Here is a 21,223-nt window from a genome sequence, read left to right as displayed (position 1 = left end):
TGATTGTCTTTGCGGGATGTTAAGAAACGGTCACAGCGATTAGTGGGGTCTGCAGTGATGGACTAAATTAGAGTCCTGCTGTGGTTAGCGAGACGTGGCACATCTCTTCAGCTATTCCATGCTTGCTCAGATGATAACAGCTGAGTTGTTGCTGTGGTCTGATACAGTACTGGGTGATAGACATGACCTGTAGCTGTTGTATCTTATATGAGTGTAAGAGAGCCAAGCAGTATGGGGGATTATTATGCAGCTTGTTTAGACAATAATTGGCTACACAACTGCTGAATGTTGTAGTATTAGTGAGGGTCAGGAGAGATATGTATGACGTTACATTACTATATTATAGTCAGACTAGACGCAGGTCACTCCTTCATAACTTACCTGACTATAAAACGCTGTTCGGGTGATTGCCAGCATGATGTGAGTGTGCTGGTTGCACTGTTCTATGTCTGAGAACTTTAGATTTTGCTTGAAAAAGTGATTATTGTTCCTTTTTCTATCCTAGTGTTATAGATGGTGTGATTATCTCAGAGCTAACCTTGTTTTCATCTCTCTTCTTAATTTTTCAATCAAAGTTGACTCACTTTTAATTTACCTGATTTTCTTCTTAGCTTAGTGGTTTATCAAGAAATTTGGATATGGTATAATTTTAATGATACAATTTGAAGCTTCTGTTTTTCTGCTCATATGTATTTCAACATAGAATGTCTTCAGGGTGTCACTTCCTGTTAATGTGACTAGCGCCTTTACATATGGACTTTTTGTCCATAACTAGCAGTCATTGCAATGTTCCAACATGAGGATTTCTTACAATACAATATCACAGTTTAGCTTTGTCAGTAAGTGGGTTGTTAATATGGGAAGAGTGAGCCCTTATTAACTTAATTAGATCTACACTCAATACAAGCCTCAGTGAAACTCTGCTCAACCCTTGGTAGCTAAGACACAAGCAGCAGTCAATAGCGCAGAAAAATGCTTGTGAGGTTCAAGCAGTATCAACAATTTTAAAGTAGAGAAACAATGTAATAAAATTCTCAAACACTTTTAAAAAAAAGAGAAAATTCAATATGCAAAAAGTAAAGCGGCAATTTAAGTCTCAGTTTGTGATTGAAAAGGGAAATTGAGGTTGGCCATGATGGAAAGAAGTTTAGTTATGCCAAGCCGGTTGTCCCAAACATTTTACTTTCTGACTTAGGGCCTTATTTAGAATTAGGAATACAGGCAACTCTGTCAGAAATATGGTGGGTGTCCAATCTGCCGTACTCCAAGTGCATTATAGTCAACGGCACAGTACATACGGTGGATGGGAAATCCGCTATGATTTTGTACTCTGTCAAACTCTATTAAGGCTTTTCGTCTACTTTTGTTAGTGTCTTCGAGCCTGACCAGATTCTATTCCGAAGCCAGCATGTATCTCTCAAAGTCAGATATGTCACCACCGAGCTCCCATTGAAGCTACTGGTTTTGGTGCCAAATTCTCAGAGAGGACAAACCTGCATTTCATAGCAGTCGAGGTAGCTTCGATGCTGGTATAGATTTACTGCATTGGACCATACTAAGTTTTCATCTTCAGACGTAGTCACTTTTTTGGTTCTCAAAATCCTCCAGCAGGGTAAGGTTGGTAACTATAAGGTCTGTGAGTCTGAATATCTTTACTACGAGCTGCAGCAGAATCATTTTTCAGCATGGCAAAAATGTAAGACGAACTTGGTTTTCTTGCTCACCTATGGTGCAATCTTCTTGAGTATGCCTCAGCACCCAGGCTCAGTCCTATAGAAGTGGGGGAAATGGCTAATACCCTCCAACCATTTGAAAAGTTGCTCCTGATCACTTTTGCAGCTCTTGGGTCATGCTTCTAGGCACCAGGCCTCTTTCCAGCTAGGGCTCGTGCAGGGTCCAGTCCTCTGTTGTCAGCTGGGCCTTCTTTGAGTTAGGAGTCCCTCTTCTTTTGAGATCAACCAATTGACTCTTGGAGAACAGTTCCAGTCCCCGGGTACCAGCAAATGTTCATAATCCTTCAGTCCTTTTCTTCCAGCATGGTCTTCTTTCTTTCATTGTTGTTTCACAGTGTCCAGAAATGTTCTGAGTACATCGGATGGGATGCCAGTCTTATCCAGTGCCCTAGCCAGTGATTATAAATGTTTTCCTAAAGGTTTTCCTATTCAATCCTGTTTACTTTACACCCTATGTCCACCTCCTTTTGCAGGACTTCCCCTTCGCTTTACAATAAAACTTCAATGATGCCCTAAATTCAAAATGGCTAATCCCTTCTTGCATCAGAAGGTCCTCTGGCTGTCCCTAAAGTGCAACTCTACTTAGATAAGTCTCCACCGTCTGTCAAGGCCAAGAAATGTTTTTCTCCATGCTGTGCCTGGAGCTAGGAAGTTTAGTACAGACCTGGGAATGGACTGGAGCCGATCCTGGCAGGCCATTTGGCATCTCCCAGTCACAATGGGAAGGTTGGCCTTTGTTCTGCCAACTGTGCCTTTCCCCTTTCAGATGGGAAATCCCTGACAAGTGCCTAGTTGTTGACAATGTCCATAGGCCAAACCATTGCATTCTGGAGAGCAAGGTTGTTAATATAGACAGGAATGTGTAGTAGGCCTCTGAAAATGAGATTAGTGGCAAAACTGGTTCTAAGCATGTTTTACCTCAGGCAGCATAATGTACACTCTTTAGAGTTGCTTTTCCACTCACGTTGCCAAAAATCTTTTTTCAGCATGAAAATAGATGTCTGAAACTAAGTGGAAAATAACTGAATCATTTGCTAGCATTTTCACATGAGACAATATAAATGAAAGATTTTATTATTCCTAGGCCGTTTTCGGAGAATGAAACTGAACCTACACAATAAAACAGCTTTTGAACATTCAGTCCCTGCAGGGGAACACTATTTCAGATATGCAGGTTGACACCGAGACTCGTGGGCTTGTAAGGCATCATTTAGGGATAACTTATTCACATTTAAAAATTGTTTTCCTAAAATGGGAAAGGCACTTTCGTTTCCATGTGTGACTTCACTGCTTTCAAACTGCAGCCCAGCCAGAATAAAGTGGTGCTGCTGGCAGTCAGACGTTTGTTAATTATGTGGGTGGAGTAAATACATCTTACAGACCAAAGGCAGCATATAACTCCATTGCCATTGGTGCCTTTTTGTGCCATCTACCATGACCTTAAAGGAAAGCCACCTGTGTGATTCCAGTCCAAAGTGCATGTTTTATGGGTGAAGCATACATTTTATACTATTGTTTAGCAGTAGAATAGCCAGTGCTTAATTTGTGAAAGAAAGAGTGTTGGTGTCCAGACCTCTGCTCAGAAGACATGCAATTAATTCACCGCACCAAACACCAATGCTGATAGTCTTTAATCCAATACCAGAGACTCCCAGCTCCTTTTTATCACACTTGAAGGATTCTGCTTTCTGCTTAAGATGGTTGTGTCATCTTTTTCTTCTTCCGTCTTTCGATCTGTGTGTTTTTCCCTCTCTGGCATTCCTTAAATATCTGATAAAATAAGTGCTGTTCTCCAAATATAAGGGACTGTGCCCTCACAGACAACCACCACCTCAAATTAAGCCCTGAGAATAGCATACAGCGACTTAAAACTAGCAAAACCAGATAGGAAAATGGGGGTACCATGATAAAAATTAGGTCATTTCGAACAGGCCTTGTGATTTTTCAATATATATTATATATGGTCTGATTTAAATGATCAATTTGGGCGTCTCTTTATTAGTGTAGACTATTCTGCTTCAGCACCGCATCTACTTCTTTTTTATATTTAAGAGACACCCAAGAGCAAGTTCTCCGCAAAGTCAATGTTGACACTACTTTAAAGGAGTCAACCAGATCTCTCTTCGATGCCCACCTCCTATATGAAGTGACCTATGACGTAAAAGGATCAGGTGATGACTGATCTGAAGGCATGTGTTTCCTTTGTTAAAGAAACTGAAGAGGATAAAATGTTGAGAACCTTCTGCAGCCCTCCACACACTATCTTAGGAACTTGGGTGTTTTTTGTGGCTAGAGAAGGTGAAGAGGACTGTGAGGCTTCTGCTGATGCCCTTCTAATAAGAAGAGAATGTGCTACCTTTTATAAATCAGGATTTTCTGGATGGCAACCTAAAAATGTGTTGCTCCTTTAATGGCCTCCATAACTGGACTCATTTTATCTGCAAGGCAGCATGCGGGCACTTCTCACCGCGGCTTCAATCCTTCTCATGGACACCATAGGCAGCAGGCCCTGAGGGATCATGAGCACCTCACTCTTATTTGTTTCTGTTTCGAGAGTTGCAGGAGAGTGATGCTGAAAGAACATTTTTTCCCTATTAATATTGCGGCTAATTTAAGCTTCTTTTATGTTAAGGTATCTTAGTCACAGGCCTGTGAAGTTATGAATTTTGGCTGAAGCAGGATGTTAGTAGGTTTTCTGAAAGAAGGAAAACATTTCCTGTCGAGCTCCATTTTCAATAGTTTCGTCTGACTCTCGGGCCCGAGGCCAGACACTCTACACCGAGATTGCCTTTAGAGTGCAACCCCTTGAGTTTCGGTATTTGTTTTGACAGCTCGTAGCCGTCTTGCAGATTTGTGTCTGTCTAACTTGACTTTCAGAGACGGCTTTTCTGTCAGGGGACCAAGGGCCAGTGGAATGGAGGCAGCTGGACAGGAAAGCACTGGAGTTTCCATTGCCGCACCAATACCTAAGGCGCACTTGCCATAAAGTAAATCCAAAAGCAGTCTCCTATGTCTCTTTGCAAGTAGCCCAAAAGTGTCTCGTGGCTTGCAGTCAGCTACCGTTTTGTGACACCTTCATTAAGTAATTAGGAAGTGCATCGGTAATAGGCAACAAGATTTTCAGAAAGGATTTTTTCTGGTAAGCACTGCTAAGACCCCCGGTGCCTGGGCAGTGACTTCTTGAATGCCGGTGTCCTCAGCAAGTGCCAGTCGCTCCTCGAATCTTTTGTATAAAGAAGTATCTTTACCTTGTTCCTGGATCACAACTGATGCACCACCACCAGGGACATGGAATGGCTGCAGTTTCTCCTTATTCCTAAGATCTAGGCTAGTGTGAAAGGCAAAGGTGCACAATCAATGTGTGCCCCTGCGACCTTCTGTGACTGAGCAGCTGCAACAGCTTCCTCTTTCATCAGTGACATTATACACCTAAGTGGGCCAGGATTCCATGCTTTTGGAAGTAGTGACACTGTGCACGTAGATGCCCAGGATTCCATGCCCTTGGAAGTATTGACATTGTACACTTTGATGACCAGGATTCCCTGCCTTTGGAAGTATTGACATTGTACACTTTGATGGTCAGGATTCCATGCCTTTGGAAGTAGTGACATTGTACACCTGGATGGGCCAGGATTCCATGCCTTTGGAAGTAGTGACATTGTACACCTAGATGGGCCAGGATTCCATGCCTTTGGAAGTAGGACTTCACCTACAGTCAGCTGGCACAAGATGGGCACCTCCCCAGAAGGAGGCAGGCAGTGACATGCTCAGGCACAGCCCATGAGTTCAGACGTAGAGGTCCCTCATACAACATAGCCTCCCACTACAGGACCTTCCTCCAATCCACACCACGATAACGTGAAAGTTGGAACGTAGGAGAGAACAGGGGCGAATCGAGCCACAACCTCTCTGCTTAAATAACCCCTTGAGTGCAATCAGTGAGGGGTCGAGAAACACCCTAATGAGGAATGCTTATTCACAGATGCTTCTCCATAACACTACTATAGTGCTGCCTTAGTCCAGTGACTCTTCCACAGAACAGTGGATTCAGTGTGACAGCCCTCTCTGGACTGCACAATGCCTGCAGTGACCCTCACACTGGACGGCCAGCCCAGGATAGGCATCACTGCGCCCACATCCATTAGCAGCTTTACATCGTGAACTTAACACTACTGAATGGCCACCTCAGTATAAAAAGCTCAACCGGTCATAAGCAGTAGTGTCTCCACACATTTACCATAACACTAATGGACTTTCACCTTAATACAGACAGCCCGACCAGGTGTAAGAGTAGTGTGACTACAAACTTACCATAACACTACTGGACCATCCAATTGATGCTGGCAGACTGACCAGGTATACAAAGTAGTGTATCAACAAATATACCATAACACTACTAGACTCTTGATATGAGACAGATGACTCGACGGATGTATGACGTTACAACACATGCTTTTACATCGCATGCCTTTACAACGCGGTTTTTACATCGCATACCATTACAACGCATAGCGCTTTTGGGTGTTGGATAGTGAATAGTTTAATTTACTATTCCAACTCCAGTCCCCGTGGACACTAGGGAAGGTTATTGGATAGTAAATTAACCTATTCCCTATCCTAGAGCGACCCCCAGCGCGATGCGTTGTAATAGTTTGCATTGTAATGACTGCGTTGTAATGGTAGTGCGTTGTAAAGGTTCGTTGTAAGTGATGTTTCCCGACTCGACAGGGTAGATGCAGGAGCATATCTACAAATTTACCATAACACTACTAGACTCTCCCCCCTGATATTGACGTCCCAACCAGGTATAGACAGTAGAGTCTCTACACATTGGCCCTAACACTACTAGACTGTCTCCTCTATATAGAGGGCCTGACCAGGGAGAGACAAGTGTCTCTACACAGTAACCATAACACCACTAAATTGTCACCTTGATTTAGGCAGCAGGCCATGTGTAGATAGCAGTGTCTCTGCACATTCATCATAACACTACAAGACAGCAAAGCCAAGAAAGCCATTCATACCTGTTATGGGCAACAGTGTCACCAACCAGGTAGATTCAGTATTTTCCCTACCCTGTGACCGTAAAACCACTAGGCTGTTATTTATAGATATATGGATAGCCCAGCCAGGTATATACAGTAAAGTCACTATACAGTGATCCTAACACTAGGTTGTCATCTCATTGTTGACTCAGTGAAATCACTGGGAATAACGCTTGACAGAAACCTTAACATGCAGAAACACATCAGTGCCTCTACAAAAGGAGCAAACTTTCAAATAAACACCTTGAGAAAACTGAAACCCATTGTGCCCGCATATGACTTCAAACAAGCAGTGCAAGCCTTAGTTATCCCAAGAGTAGAATATGGGTGTGTCGCCCTTTGCGGCCTTCCAAGATCAATGACGGCCCCGCTAAGAGCCACAATCAATAAGCGGCTAGGCTGATCACAGGCTTCAAAAAAACTGTCATATCACTCCGGACCTTAGAGCTCTAAACTGGCTGCCCTTCGAAGCGAGAATACATCTGAAAAACGCATGTTTGACGCACAAGAGCCTACACCACAATACCCTAATTTATCTAACACAAAAACTGACACTCTTGTGAGGTAACAAATCCACATGGAGCTCCAGGAATCTTCTTTTGCAACCACAAAGATCTGCCAAGAAAAAACATATAACTGATCCATCTCAGGAATGGCCTCCAGGATCTGGAATGCCTTACCACCAGAAACGAGACAGAACCCCTCTACTGCCTTTTTCAGTGAAGTGAAGTGAAGTGAAGTGAAAGCGATCCTCATGTCTAAGTTTACATGAACTATTTTTATACCCGGACTTTTAGCTACTACCCTGTATTGAACCTCTCTCAACATGATTTGAACTATATTCTTAGTGACAATATGTTGTCTAAAACTTAGGTATATAAACTTGTAATGTATTGCTTATCTATTGTTAGCTAGTTCTGTGTACTAGACTCAATCATATATTTGTCTACTATAGCTGTATCTGTTCCCTACATGCTTCTTGTAAAGCGCTCTGATACCCGCAAGGTTCTTGTTCACGCTATATAAAACTCTTAAAATTAAAATAAATAAATAAATCTCAATACAGACACCCTAACTAGAATACCCCCTGAATACAGACAGCACGACCAGGTTATAGGCAGTAGTGTCTTTACAGTTACCCAACACTATTAGACTGCCACCTCAGTAGACATCCTTACCAGATAGACACAATAGTGTCTTTGCACAACTGTACTGACACTAATAGACCTACACCCAAGTATGGAAAGGCTGCTGGGTGAAGGCCGCACTGTCTCTGCACAGTGACCCTCTGCGACCCATATATAGGGACCATTCTGTGAGTATGTGCAAGACTGTGTGTTGGCCTCCTGTCATACTCCGCACACACTGCTCTCACAAGCATGTGCACCTCTGGCTCTGCACACTGGCGCCAGCTTTTAACAATGGACTCCTTGTGAGCTCACCACATGAACACCCAGGGATGCTCTTGCGGCTCAGTATGGACGGCTCTGCGCTGTACGTACGTCACTGATTGTCCCAGCAAATGGGCACCCTCCCTGGTTCAGTGTGGACCGCTCTACGAAGTATGTGCAACTCTGACACCCGCTCTAGACAACAGACTAAGTGTGGGCTGGTTATATGACATATTGGCTCTGTACAGCGATTGTGACTCATGCCAGCATGCAGAAAGCACCAATGGCAGATTGTCACAATAGTAATTCCAATAACACAACACTCTCTCTGTGGCGACTGTCGGCTCTTCTGATTTGCTCACGAGGCACTCACTTGTTTACTGGGTTTATGTGACTGAGGGAAATGTTTGCAGGACTTCAGCTTATGGCCTGGTCCCTGCCATGCTTAGCCCTGGCTGTGGAGGACAGCAGAGCCCTTTTAAGGTATGGACAAAGTGGGAAATTGGCCGGGCCCACCTGTTAAAGTGATGTATAGCTGCCTTTTTCTCATATTTCTCTCTCTTACTCAATCTCTACCTCTATCTACTTTTGACTCTATATCTCTCTCCATATCCCAACATCATCACTATAACTTTTTATCTGTTCTTCTCTCGCCTCACCTATCTATTGCTACCATCTCTCTCTTTGTACCTGACTTCACCCTTCTTTACCTCTCTCTCTCATGCCCAACCCCGATAAACACACTCTACCTCTGTCTACCTCAACTCTCTACCTCGGCCCATCCTTTCTACCTCACCCGTCTCTATTTCACATCTCTCTTTGCCTCTATCTTATTGTAAATATTCTTTCCCTACTCTCCAATCACTAAGTTCCTGCCTTCCCGCGACCTGGCTTCTCTATATAGTCCTCAGATCTGACTCTCTCTGTTTCACCTCTCTAGCTCTCTGTCTCTACCATGCATAGCTTTCTGTCTCATTCCTATCCCTTTATTTTACATCCTCTCTTCTCTCTCACCTTACTGTCTTTACTTGACTCCCTCTACCTATCTCTACATTTAAGAACCTACCTTCTCTCTCACCTCTCTAAACTGCTTCTCTCTGCCCAATCCGTCTCTTCCTCTTTCTTATAATGTCACCACTCTCCTTGTCTACCTCTGTATCTCTATCTCACTCCTCTCTTTACTCCTCACTGCACTGAGGTTTCCATTTCACCTTGCCCACTCTCTACTCTATCTAAATGAACTATTTCTCAACCTCGTCTTTCTCTTTAGCTCACCTCCATTCCTCAGTACCTCACCTCTCCCTACCTGAAAGTCTCCTCTGCGTCAGACATCTAACATCTCAACCACCGCCTGCACGTAACCCAGGTACACTATGAGGAAAAGTAGAAAACGCACAATAACTCACGCAAAAATATCCGTTTGGCAAAGGCTCAGAAACAAAAGAGCGATCAAATTAACAACATTGTGCCATGGCAGGTGGCAGGAGTTATGCTATGTGTTTGTTGTGTGCGTTACTGATCATAACAGGCACATTTCAGAGGTTTGATGAGTTTGAGTTAGAAGTATAACATGTTTTAATTGGGGGGTTTTTCAGTTCAATTCATTTTTGTATGATTTGCTTCATTTTCAATCCCATCGGCCTACAGCCAATACGAAGGCAGTGATTAGGCTTTTTACTTTATTTTCACCTCCAGCTGGGCCCAAGACAAAGGCTTAATATGGGGTTGTTAGTTCTGCTTTTCTTCCAGTATGATCCTGTCTGGAGCTATCTGAATCTCCCACCTACATGCCAATGCAAAGGAAGGAATCAAAGGCACAGCATGTGCTTCACAAGTGCTTAAGAGAAACTATGATTAAGAGGCAAGCTTTTGACTTTGTTTAATCCCCCGATATAAGAGATATGCATGGACTGTGGAATGTCATATGTATTAGTCTATATGAGTAGGTACGCAAATAACAATTTTAAAAAGCCCTCATTTTTTTGTTTGTTTTATAGCGCTACTGATCTCATTCTAGAGTGCGTAAGTGCTTTAGATCATACATACACATTACACATTGACAATAAAGAACATACGTGTGTAAATCAATGTATAGGATGTGCTACATAAGACAATATAGGTTACAATGTGTAAGAGTCACAATCCATGATATGTATATATATATATATATATATATATATATATATATATATATATATATATATATATTTCCCAGATTCTCCTCACCACTCACTTTCGGCAGAAGTCACAGCACAGCAGCAGGTAGATCTTTTCAAAAAACTTTTTATTTTATTCACACACCAGATAGATAGATACATAGATGCTTTTTTAGAAAAGCATGAGGTTGCCTGTAGAGCTAAAACTGTCTCTAGACCAGACCTAAAGAAAGAAAAAAATTAGAAAACATGACACTGCCTAGATGTGATGATCATAAGTAAACCTCGCAATAAAGAATGTAGTTATTTATGGTTTCAAAAGGTACTATTGCATATATTTGTAATAAAATATTATGGGTGTTTCACAGTAGGCTGGAGTACTCAGAACAGGTATGGATGCCATATTCCTTTTGATGCACATCACAGTAAAATATGATTTTTACTGGTTCAAAGAAAAGGTACTTTTGCCTTTGAACTACATTAATTTGAAGATTTAGGGGCTTATTTACAAGCCCCTTGAGCCGCCGTTGCGTCACTTTTAATATAGGAAACAGTAATGTACTAGCGTCTCAAGGGACTAGTAAAAATACGCCGATGATTGTTGCAGACAGATGACTAAAAAATTATAAATAAAAAAAATCAGCTAAGTAAAGTACTGGCACTGAAGCTGACTTCTTTTTAGGCAGATGTGTACATGTGATGTAAGTGGGCTGATGCATTGCCTCATAGTGAGGGCTATGGCAGGCAAAAGGAAACTCAGAATGACAAACAGATCAGTGGAGGGAGAGAGCTGCCTCAAAGACCTTGTATTAGATGAATATATGTATGCATTTTGAACTATCATATTTTTATTACATGAGGCTCAAAACAAATTAAGCAGTCTCTGGGCCAGATGGAGAGGGCAGAGCAAAAGACCTTGTGTTGGAGGAATACATTTATGCATTTTGAACTATCATATTTTGTATTACATGAGGCTCAAAACAAGTAAAGCAATCTCTAGACCAAGGGGAGGGCTGGCCAAAAGATCTTGCATTTGATGAATATACGTATGAATTTTTAATGATCATATTTTTTATTGCATGAGGCAGCCAAACAACTAAAAGAACTTGTCTGCGCTTGCGTTTTTTCAATATTTTCTAAGACAACGTGAACCTTACTAATAGGGAGTGAAAACAATGGCTTCATGCGGTTTAAATAAGAAACATAAGAATCATAATATACCTTATCCAACTCAAACTGTCCATCGACGGGCTCCAGTAAACCGAAGGGCCCTGCTTGTCTGCCCACTGCAGACGCAGGTTTGACCGGCGGTAAATCAACCGGAAAAGAGCACAGAAAACAGCTGCGACTCGCGTGCAGCCGAGTCAATACAAGTTTATAAAGCCACAATGACCAAGCAGCTACCACCTACAAATGAGCCTCTCTTCCTGCTTCACTCCAGGGTGTTAGAACACTGCTCGGCGACCCCCACTCATCCGCCTTCCGCCAAACAACCCCCCTCTACCCGCGCGCCCCCAAACTACGCCCCTCAGGTCATTAAAGTCACCTACCTTGCCTTAAATTACTGAGCGCCCCTTCGCCCCCACCCTGACCCACACACAGACACGCACACCGGTCTCCTTGTGTGACTTTTCAAATGCTAATTCGTATTTGCTTGAAATATGCGGCAGCGCCGGTGAGCATGAGACTAGACTACCATTAAAGAAAAGAAGGTGATTTGAATAACAGAATAGTCAAACAAAAAGTCACGGTGTGTGGATTTTAGTGCAGTAAACAGAAGGCCACAGTGCCAGGGAGTCCTCAGCGGACGTGAGTCTGCAAAGAAACGACCAGTTATGTGGTGTGAAAGTTTAAAGAGCTCAGTGAAGGGGAGGCAGGAAGGGTGATAAATAGCCAAGGTCGTGGCGCTATGGCCAGAGCTGCCGACTTACCAACCTAATTTTCCTTTCCAGTTCTGCCTCGACTCAACATCCAGTGATTCTGGGCAAATCACTGAGGGACAGATTTACAAGCCCCATGCGACACTTTTGCAACACCCTTGCGTCACTTTTGTGATGAAGCGGCAGCTAAACAATGGAGCCAATTTACAACGTGACACATCTAGGCAGATGCATCACGTTGTAAAGCACTGCGTCACATTATACCTGCATCGGGTATAACGTATGCAGGGGGGGGCGTTCCCACGCAGGAAAGCCTTGTAAAAGTGACGCAATGGAATCTACAATATTTCACTGCGCCACTTTTAGGACACCACTGCGTCAAAACCTTACACCTGCTTAAAGTAGTAGAGGGCTCTACATGCATTGCTGGAGTTGCGTCATGCTTGCAACACGACTCCAGCAATGCGTGACTTTTGGGCAAACAGATGCGTCAGAATTTTGCATACGTCAATCCATGCGCCATGGTGTGCTGTATTGTAAATACGGCACATCCATGGTGGCGCAAGGGATTCGCAGGCTGACACAGGGAAACTGACGTATCTCTATAGATGCGCCAGTTTCTTGTAAATCTGCCCCAGGAAGGGATACGCCATATTTACATTATAGCACACCATGGCGCATGGATTGACCGATGTGTCAGAAATTCTGACGCATCTTTTGGCCCAAAAGTCACACATTGCTGGAGTCGTGACGCAAGCATGACGCAACTCCAGAAATGCATGTTGAGGCCTATACTTATTGTACTGCGTCAGTCCTGTTTTATTGCAGTGGCGTCCTAGAAGTGGCTAAGTGAAATGTAGTAGATTTCACTGCGTCACTTTTACGAGGCTTTCTTGCGTGGAAACGCCCACCCTGTTTATCCTGACGCAGGTATAATGTGACACAGGACTTTACAACGTGACTCATCTCCCTAGATACGTCACATTGTAAATTGGCCGCATTGTTTACGCTGCAGCTACGTCACAAAAGTGATGCAACGGCGGCGCAAAAGTGTTGCAAGGGGCGTGTAAATCTGCCCCTCAGTGTCTAAAAAAATATGATTGCGTAAACTGATGCTCAATGTAAAACGCTTCGATACCTTCGGGTCGAGTTAGCGTTATATGAAACCTGTCTAATCACAATATACGTAAGCTCCACGGACTTAGTGCTCCTGTTTTAGGTTTAAACACATCCACTCACCAGAGCTCCTGCCACATTCTTTCCATCTTGCCCCCACTCTTCAACGCCCCACCTCTTTCCTTTTTTGCATTACTCTTGGCCACCACTACTTCGTCAACGCTTCCAGATGGGCATATACTCGTTAAAAGGACATAAGGCGCCATAAAATGACCAACAAAAAAAGTGAAACAATCTTAGTTAACTCGTTCTGATTGTGCCATATTTACACGGTTAGTGGAAACGACGGATTCGTGGAATCTACTGCCACCGTGTGGCCGGAAAATATGTTGTTTTTTGGACACATTAAGGTCCTGATTCACAAAGGTAAATCGGCGCTTAAGTGTAGGTGTTCCATCATTTGCTGTTCATGTTAATTTCGTATATCAGTGCTCAAATTTGGTTGGTGTACGCATAGCAGCGCAACTGTGTTGCTTCGCTCTCTCGCCGACTGCTGGCTCCCGTTTCTTGTGCCAGGAGGTCATTCTTCCCGGATATGTTGTTCTGCGTCCTGGAGTCCACCATTCTGCCTTCTTCGTAGAAACGTGTTATTGTGCATGTCACCGTTCTTGTGGGCACTCCCATGAGGCGGCAATCACCTGTATCCAATAGTCCACAGCCACCAGTCAAGGTGTGTTCAATATTTGCTTCTTCCTGATGACAGTGCGGACAGTCTCCCTGTCAAATATACCTTTTGCAGCGTATTCTGGGTGAGATAAGCCCTAACACTTTCAACTGTGCTTTGCTAGACACTCTCATCGACGGGAAGTATATTTCCCCCGTCAATGTGAGCAGCTGGTGAGGCAGCGTCTTGTTCCCAATGTCATTAATGTTCAGTGTATGAGATGCCCGGTCCCACAGCAGGGTTATATAGATACACAATACGAGTCACGCATCCTGCATGAGACTAGTTCAGGATGTCATCGTAATAGTGGATTCCATGGGGTATCCCGAGAATCTGCCTTGTAACTTAGTTTACTGAGAGTCTGAAACTACCCTGTGTCTATTGCAAATTGTCTGTCCACTTCACATGTTATAAAAAGGCCTCTTCATACAAGTCACTAAGCATGGGGCGCCCACCCTCAATATACCCAGAGGCTCCTATTTCCCCTTTTAACCTCTGAAAGTGGGGCTATCCCCATATTTCAGAATCCGCCATAAAAGGGGCATTTTTTAATATTATCTGTTTGTCTGATCGAAAGCAGAAACGGACCAGTGTCCTGAGCGTGACTTCTTCTATGGATAATGGACCTGTTTCTTACTATATGAATGTTTACTTGCTTCGAAAAAGTATGTACTCCTTTCGAAAAAGTACTGACAGCTCTGAAAAAGAGAAGATAACAAGCATTTACAATGCAATGGTCTCGGCATTATTAAAGGTAGAGCTATTGGCATTGCTCATGACATTTTCTTTCATTTTTTTTTTTTAAAACATAAATAAATGGTATTGTCATTTACAATGGCAATAGGTGAGCATTAGAGAGTAGTAGTGTATTCACGGACACAGATCCATACACAGAGCCCCACACACACACACAGAGCCCCCCACACACACACACACAGAGCGGTCGCGACTAGGACAACACAGGCGCCTGTCACAAATCAGAACCAGATAACAGAAAGCAAATGGCATTGGTTGGTTAGAAGCACAAGTTCAAAGTCAAATTCAAAGCTCGGAGCCTAAAGGGTAAAACCATAGGTCAAAGGTCAGGACAAATGAACATAAACTTATACCACAGATAAAATAGAACGTGGGAGGCCCAAACCGAAAGAATCAAAATCCAAAAATGTTCCCAAACAAAGGTGACTGCTGAAACATTGGTAAAGGCAGCGAGTGTGGTGGGAGAGACATGGGAGGGGCGCGTCTGGGACCCCGGGAGGGGCTGTCACAGCGCTGATGTCATTGTCATCTTGGAGATGCGCGGGCAGCCGATGCTGCCACCTCAGACCCCAGGAAGATGCGGAGAGGGCATTATTGGCAACTGGGAGCGGCACCATTAAAGGGAGACCGTGGCTGTCCTGGCTGGTAACAGGCTCTACCAACACACACCCTCCGCTCGGGGGGCCAGGTCCGCCCAAGAAGTGCATCGGCGCCGCTCCTTGCTGCAGCAGTGCCATGTGTCCCGATGCACCCGGGCACCGAGACATGCAGACAGGAGACACTAGATGCACACATGGTGGGTGGGGGTGCAGGTAACACATGGGGGGCTGGTAACAAGTGACAGCAGTGACATCAGGCGTGAGTGTCCACACATGAGGCTTCAAGGATGAGGGAAGAGACAGGAGGCATGAGGGCACAGACAGGAGGAATGAAGTCAACAAGAGGCATGAGGGCACAGACAGGAGGCATGAGGGCACAGACAGGATACTGAATACTGGCGGGCATACTTGTTCAAAGAACTAACTTTTTACAAACTCCAAAGTGTGATACCTTTTACTGGACTACCCAAATATGTATGTCCCAGAAACCTAGAAAAGCCAACTGTTATATTATTTATCACACAGTAGCAGTACTTTATACATTTGTTCGGACTCGTTGGGAGTGATTAGTTTACAGAAGAAAATAAATCGAAAGCGGAAAAAAGAAAACACAAACACGTTACATGTTTATATTTTTATTTGCTAAAAAAGTAAAGAAGGACATAATAAACAAAAGAAAAAAATCGTTCCTGGAACCTTACCGATTTAAACAAAAAAGTAATTGAAAATACAGCGCATTGAAGTAAGAAAATCAGTATAAATCAGTACTCACTCTAGCAGTTATTTGATAGTGAAATGCTCGCTTTAGGTTTGTGTACTTATGCTCTGTTCAAAGACATTTACTTCAAGATGTCATTTGAACCAAATATTAGTATTGACGGTTCCAAAAATGGAACACAAAAGCAGATACAATTAGTAAAATGTTAAGGATTATTTTACAAGAAAAGGTAAAGTGCTCGAAAGCTAGTGGCCACTAAAGTTCAGAATAAATACATCAAGAATCACGGACAGCTGTCATATCACAAATGACTGCATCTTTTAGCGTCTTTAAGGCGCTTAAGCAACACCGCTTGAGCTCTAACAGCGACGGTTGTTATACACAATAAAGGCGTTCTAAACTTTGACAGGATAGTGTTAAATACATGTTTATCCTTGAACTGCGGCACCAACAATAATATATATAACTGCATAGTTTATTAGAGGTTATGGATGTCTATTCAAACTTCGTGTACACTGAATATAAAGTGGTACATTTCCAGCTGTCGTTCTATTAAGTTCGTGATGGTGCAAAGATGCTAGCACATAACACATTGGCGCTGTTAAGTGCGAACATTTTATGCAAAGGCACATCTTGAATTACATGATTTTACTGGCGATACTGTGATTTGCTAAAAGAAAGTAAATATTCGTTCATTCCGAAAGTAAGGAAAATGTGGATGTTAGTGAACAGACTGCGCACTAAAAGTGTTTTCACTAAACAATAAAATAGCCTGCACTGGAGAGCATGAAGGCGCTGTGGCGTTTATAACCACCACCTTATGTAGGGTATGCAGCGGGTGGGTGGATTTACATAATAAACGGTCGTTTCTGCGGGGTTTGTTAGCAAAAATGTAGCTTTTAATTTTAATTGATTTCTTCTCGCTGAATGAAGTTAGACATGGTGTTGTGGGTAACGCATTCCAGTCCGTGAGCCAGCCAGCACTCGGTTGGTTGGTAAGTTCGCCTTCCTCCAAACATCTCCCCGTCCCTTTCTGCTTTGTAAAGTCATTAACAGGAGTGCGGGCAAGACTGGTGCCCTCAGAGAATGTACTGCAGCAGTATATGGAGATGTGGGGTGTATAGACAGGCACCCCTATGGCACGGAAGACAGTTAACAGGAACAATTTCCAGTTATAGGGTCTTGGGATATAGGTTTTTCGGAGGTCGGCCACTTTGAAATTAAGAGGAAAAAAAGTTTTGCGCATTAGGATGGCAAATTTGCTGGTACGACGATCCTTTTAACACAAAATAAGATACACCTTTTACATGGGTCGTTCCGACTGGTTTGGGATCAGGGCGTGGAGTCAAAAGAGCTTTTTGGGGAGTTGCATTTATATAGCGCTTACTACCCTGAGGAGTAGTTGAAGCGCTTTTGTCAATGCATTATGTAAAAGGTCGGTTCCGATTTTCCAAGCGGGAGATCGCAACAGATGGGAACTGTTTTAGGAGGATGGTTCAAGTTCGTCGTCAGAGTGAGCAGAGAGGGCATCACTTGGAAAACCGTGTCTGAAAGGTAGCAATGCCAAGGCCGGAGGGAATCAAGTGCTGCAGTGGGAACTTGCACAGGGCGCAGGAGCATAAGCCCGCTCCTCCAGGCAGGTAGAAGGGCGAGCACAGCTGCTCCTCCAGGGATACCGAGAAGTACTTGTTGGGGCGCAGGGACTCTGCGCAGCTCACGCCTCCTGGGGCCAGGAACACGGACCTGGCGCCTGCGAAGAGGGGCAGCCCGGCCAGCAGCAGCCTGGGCCCGCTGAGCTCGCCCAGGACACGCCGCATCTCCTGCAGGGAGCCGCCCAGCAGCAGGATGTAGTTGCGGGTCAGCAGCAGCGATAATTATAGTAATTTCCCGGCCTCTTGGTGTTAGCCGGAGCTCTGTGATTGGGGGTACTCTCGGGTTAAAAGGCTCCCCCAGCGGAAAATGTGGGTGCCCCAAATGTTTAACAGGAGCACTGTGAGACATGTGGGGTCCTTTATTGTTAGCAGGAGCCCTTCGGCGAATGTGGGGATCCCCTGGTCCTAGAACGAGTCCTGGGATAAATGTGGGGGTTCTTGGTGTTAGCCGGAGCGCTGCAATGAATGCGTTGCCCCTGTTTTTTACACCTCTCTGAATATGGGGTCCCCTGGTGTTAGCAGTCCTGCAGTGAACGCCTTGATGTCTCCCCTTCTGCGCTGAGTGAGCTGTTGACTGGTGCAGCAGGAGCCCTGGTGTGAATGTGGGGGGTTCCCCGCGGTTATGAATGTGGGGGTCCCCTGGTGTTATCAGCAGTCCTGCAGTGAACGCAGTAGTGCCTCCCCTTGTGTCAGCAGGAGCCCTCTCCGAGTGAGTTATCACCTTTTGTTCCTTTGAGCAAAGAGGTCTGTGGTAGCTCCTTGTGTCGGCAGGAGCGCGGTGCTACATGTTTTCTCCTCTGGTGTCGGTGAAAGCTGTCCTGTGTGTGTTGTGACTCTCCGGTGTTATCTGCATCCCTGCTCGGCGGGTATGTCTCCTGTCGTTGGTAGTCCCACTCCGCAGGAGACTGCATTTGGCATCCACTGGTTTTGGTTGAATGAACGATTTCTTTATAGCGCCTAGAGCTGTTGGTGGGAGCCCTGAAGATGACTCCTCCTGGATTTGTTGCAGGCCCTGCTTGAGTGGTCGTCTCCGCTAGGGTTTGGGCGCGCGCTCCACCCGTGATCTGCTCTGTATCAGCCCGAGCTTTTCTCACATTCCTACAATCTCTTCACAGTGATCACCCGTCGCTCAGCGCTTCGTCCCTCTCATGCTAGGTTCACGCAAACAAGTGCAGCACAGCCATTACTTCCATAAGGTGCCGGCTGAAGTTATATTATTAGAGTCCCAGCCGGCATATGGTGTCCAAGGGGATGGGTGGAGCCTGCTTTACCCGTGGGGTCCAGGAATTAGAAGGAGCCCTGCTTCCCTAGTTGAACGGGAGATTATGTAACGCTCCCCACACTTCCCTTTCATTCCTCACCGCAAGCGTTACGCACTTACGAAACACAACCAGCACATATTTCCTGACCATTTTGGATTCGCTGATAAGGCATTTTTTTCGGAGCACACACACTTCGTAGGTTTTGTGGAAGCCAGGATAGGAAGAGAAGCAATCTGAAAGAAGAATGAGACTGGCCACTCCAGCGGGGGACGGCAGAACTACATTAACACGGCAGGCTCTGTAAAACATTAACACAGGCATCTACATTAACACGAAAGTACTGTAAAAGTTGGCAACGTGAAACGATTGTGGCAAGAAAAACGGGACGGGCAGGGGCACGAAGAACGGCACAAACGGGGGGCAGAGGCTTACCTCATGTCCTCGTAGACGCTGCTCAACCTAAACAAGCACGGGAGGGGGCGGGAGGGGGGACAGCGGGAGCCACGAACAGCGAGACCATCCTCATAGGAAGAGAAACCAAATAATGGCCGACGGAAGGTTCCACATTTTTCGGATTTGGGGGTGTGTTCGGTGGGCGTGGCTAAAAAGTGGAACGACCACCGAACACACCTCCAAATCCGAAAAGGACGGAGCCTATTTGGAGTGACGGCTCTCTCCTCCAATGGCTGGCCTCCATTTAGGAAGCCAGCCAATGGGAGAGAGCCAAAATTAGAGGCGGGATGAAGAGCCCCTCTAAGAAACATAAGATCTCGCTACTTCCGGTTCTGACGAACCGGATAGTACCTCGACCTAAAAAGTGGTGGCTCCTTGAATGAAGATGGTGAATGCACCCAGAGGGACACCAATGCTGCCAGCACCCAATACAACGCGAGCCATGACAAGAAAGGCTCTAGTCAAAAAGTTGAAGTTTCTGGTAGAAGTAGGAAATTGGGGGTCTCACTGAGAGACGTTAGTCGGCGGAAACTTTACTCTCTGAAAAAGAAACCCAGAAAGAACATGTCTCTTTCCGAGCCAGAGGACTCTGAGGGCTGTTGGGTGGTGGAAGAAACTGTTGAGAACGAGTGTGAAGACAATGGTGATGAGACTGATGAAGGAGAGTACTTTCTAGAAGAAAACATCCCACAAGGGAAATTGAACATTAGCAATGGCAAGGCATACAAAGCAGCTCCTCCGCACAAGGTAGTGTGGAAATACTCCAAAGGTGCTGGGCCTCCTCAGTTGATAAGATGGCCATCTTCTGAAAAAGTGAGAATGAAGAAGAAAGGACTCCTTGAGAGCTCCGCACAAATTCGTCGGACGAAGCAGAAGGAACAGGAAGTAGATTATGCGCCTGGGAGTTACATCAAGAGGCCTACTGGTAAACCTGAGCGGTGCTTCGAAGTGCCTGACGAAAGGAGAGCATCGCAAAAGCTTTCAGGAGGAAAATCACACAAGGGCAATATTGGCATGCTAAATGAAGAATATTGGACTGGCAGAGGTGCTAAGCCAAAGCTTTCTGAGCAGCCTTTTGTTTTTCAGTCTTCGGCTAAAAGTCAGGAACAAGAAAAGCTGCCAAGAAAGAGGGGCCTGAAATCTTCTTCAAAAAATAAGCCTGCACTACCGGAGCCAGAGGAAGTTGAAGTCTGGATCGCTCCGAAAACGTTTGGGAACAAAGGTCGTGGAACAAGGAGAACTTTCTATCGAAGATGACGCAGAAGTGTGTGTTTGTACATATTTATTGAAAAGAAAATACATGTTCATGGGAAGGAAGGTGTGCTAATTGTATGCATGAAATTAACTTATCCTCTTTAATGAGCCTATAAAAAACTAAACGTTTGCTACCTAGTGTTGAGCACAGCTAGAAATGCCAAGTATGCAGTTTACATGACTGTATAAAAGTACACAAATGCATTTGTTCACTAAATTGAATATGGAAAAATATATAAAGTCACATTTGATAAAAGCACTTTAAAATGTATGGCACTCACAATCACGGACTGATATTACATATATTATCACGCACAGGTGGTCCCATATTTGTGACATCAGCAATGTCAAATATGGCGTATCGTGCTGCGCAAGCTTCAGATCCATGTGTGCAATGTAGTCGGGGTAACAGAACAGCCTGGAAATAATAATCCTTTACTTCTATGGGCCCTATTTATCCATTATGGTAGTATTTAAAATCTAG

The 21,223-nt window shown here is 44.5% G+C and overlaps 1 protein-coding gene across 1 annotated transcript in view; it reads left to right on the top strand.

The window, feature by feature from the left end:
* LOC144823001 (uncharacterized) overlaps positions 1 to 20,743 on the top strand; it is a 41,734-nt gene extending 20,991 nt beyond the window's left edge. Inside the window, exons 2-3 of the mRNA XM_078681106.1 lie at positions 14,570 to 14,757; positions 19,843 to 20,743. Coding sequence (XP_078537232.1) covers positions 14,570 to 14,757; positions 19,843 to 20,742 — 1,088 coding nt within the window. The 3' untranslated portion in view covers position 20,743. The remainder of the gene's footprint in view (positions 1 to 14,569; positions 14,758 to 19,842) is intronic.
* The last annotated feature ends 480 nt before the right edge of the window (positions 20,744 to 21,223 follow it).

The sequence above is a fragment of the Lissotriton helveticus genome, chromosome 3_1, assembly GCF_964261635.1.
Source record: "Lissotriton helveticus chromosome 3_1, aLisHel1.1, whole genome shotgun sequence".
NCBI classification, from domain to species: Eukaryota; Metazoa; Chordata; class Amphibia; order Caudata; family Salamandridae; genus Lissotriton; species Lissotriton helveticus.
The sequence above is the reverse complement of the archived record's forward strand: the minus strand, read 5'-3'. Positions and strand labels throughout refer to the sequence as shown.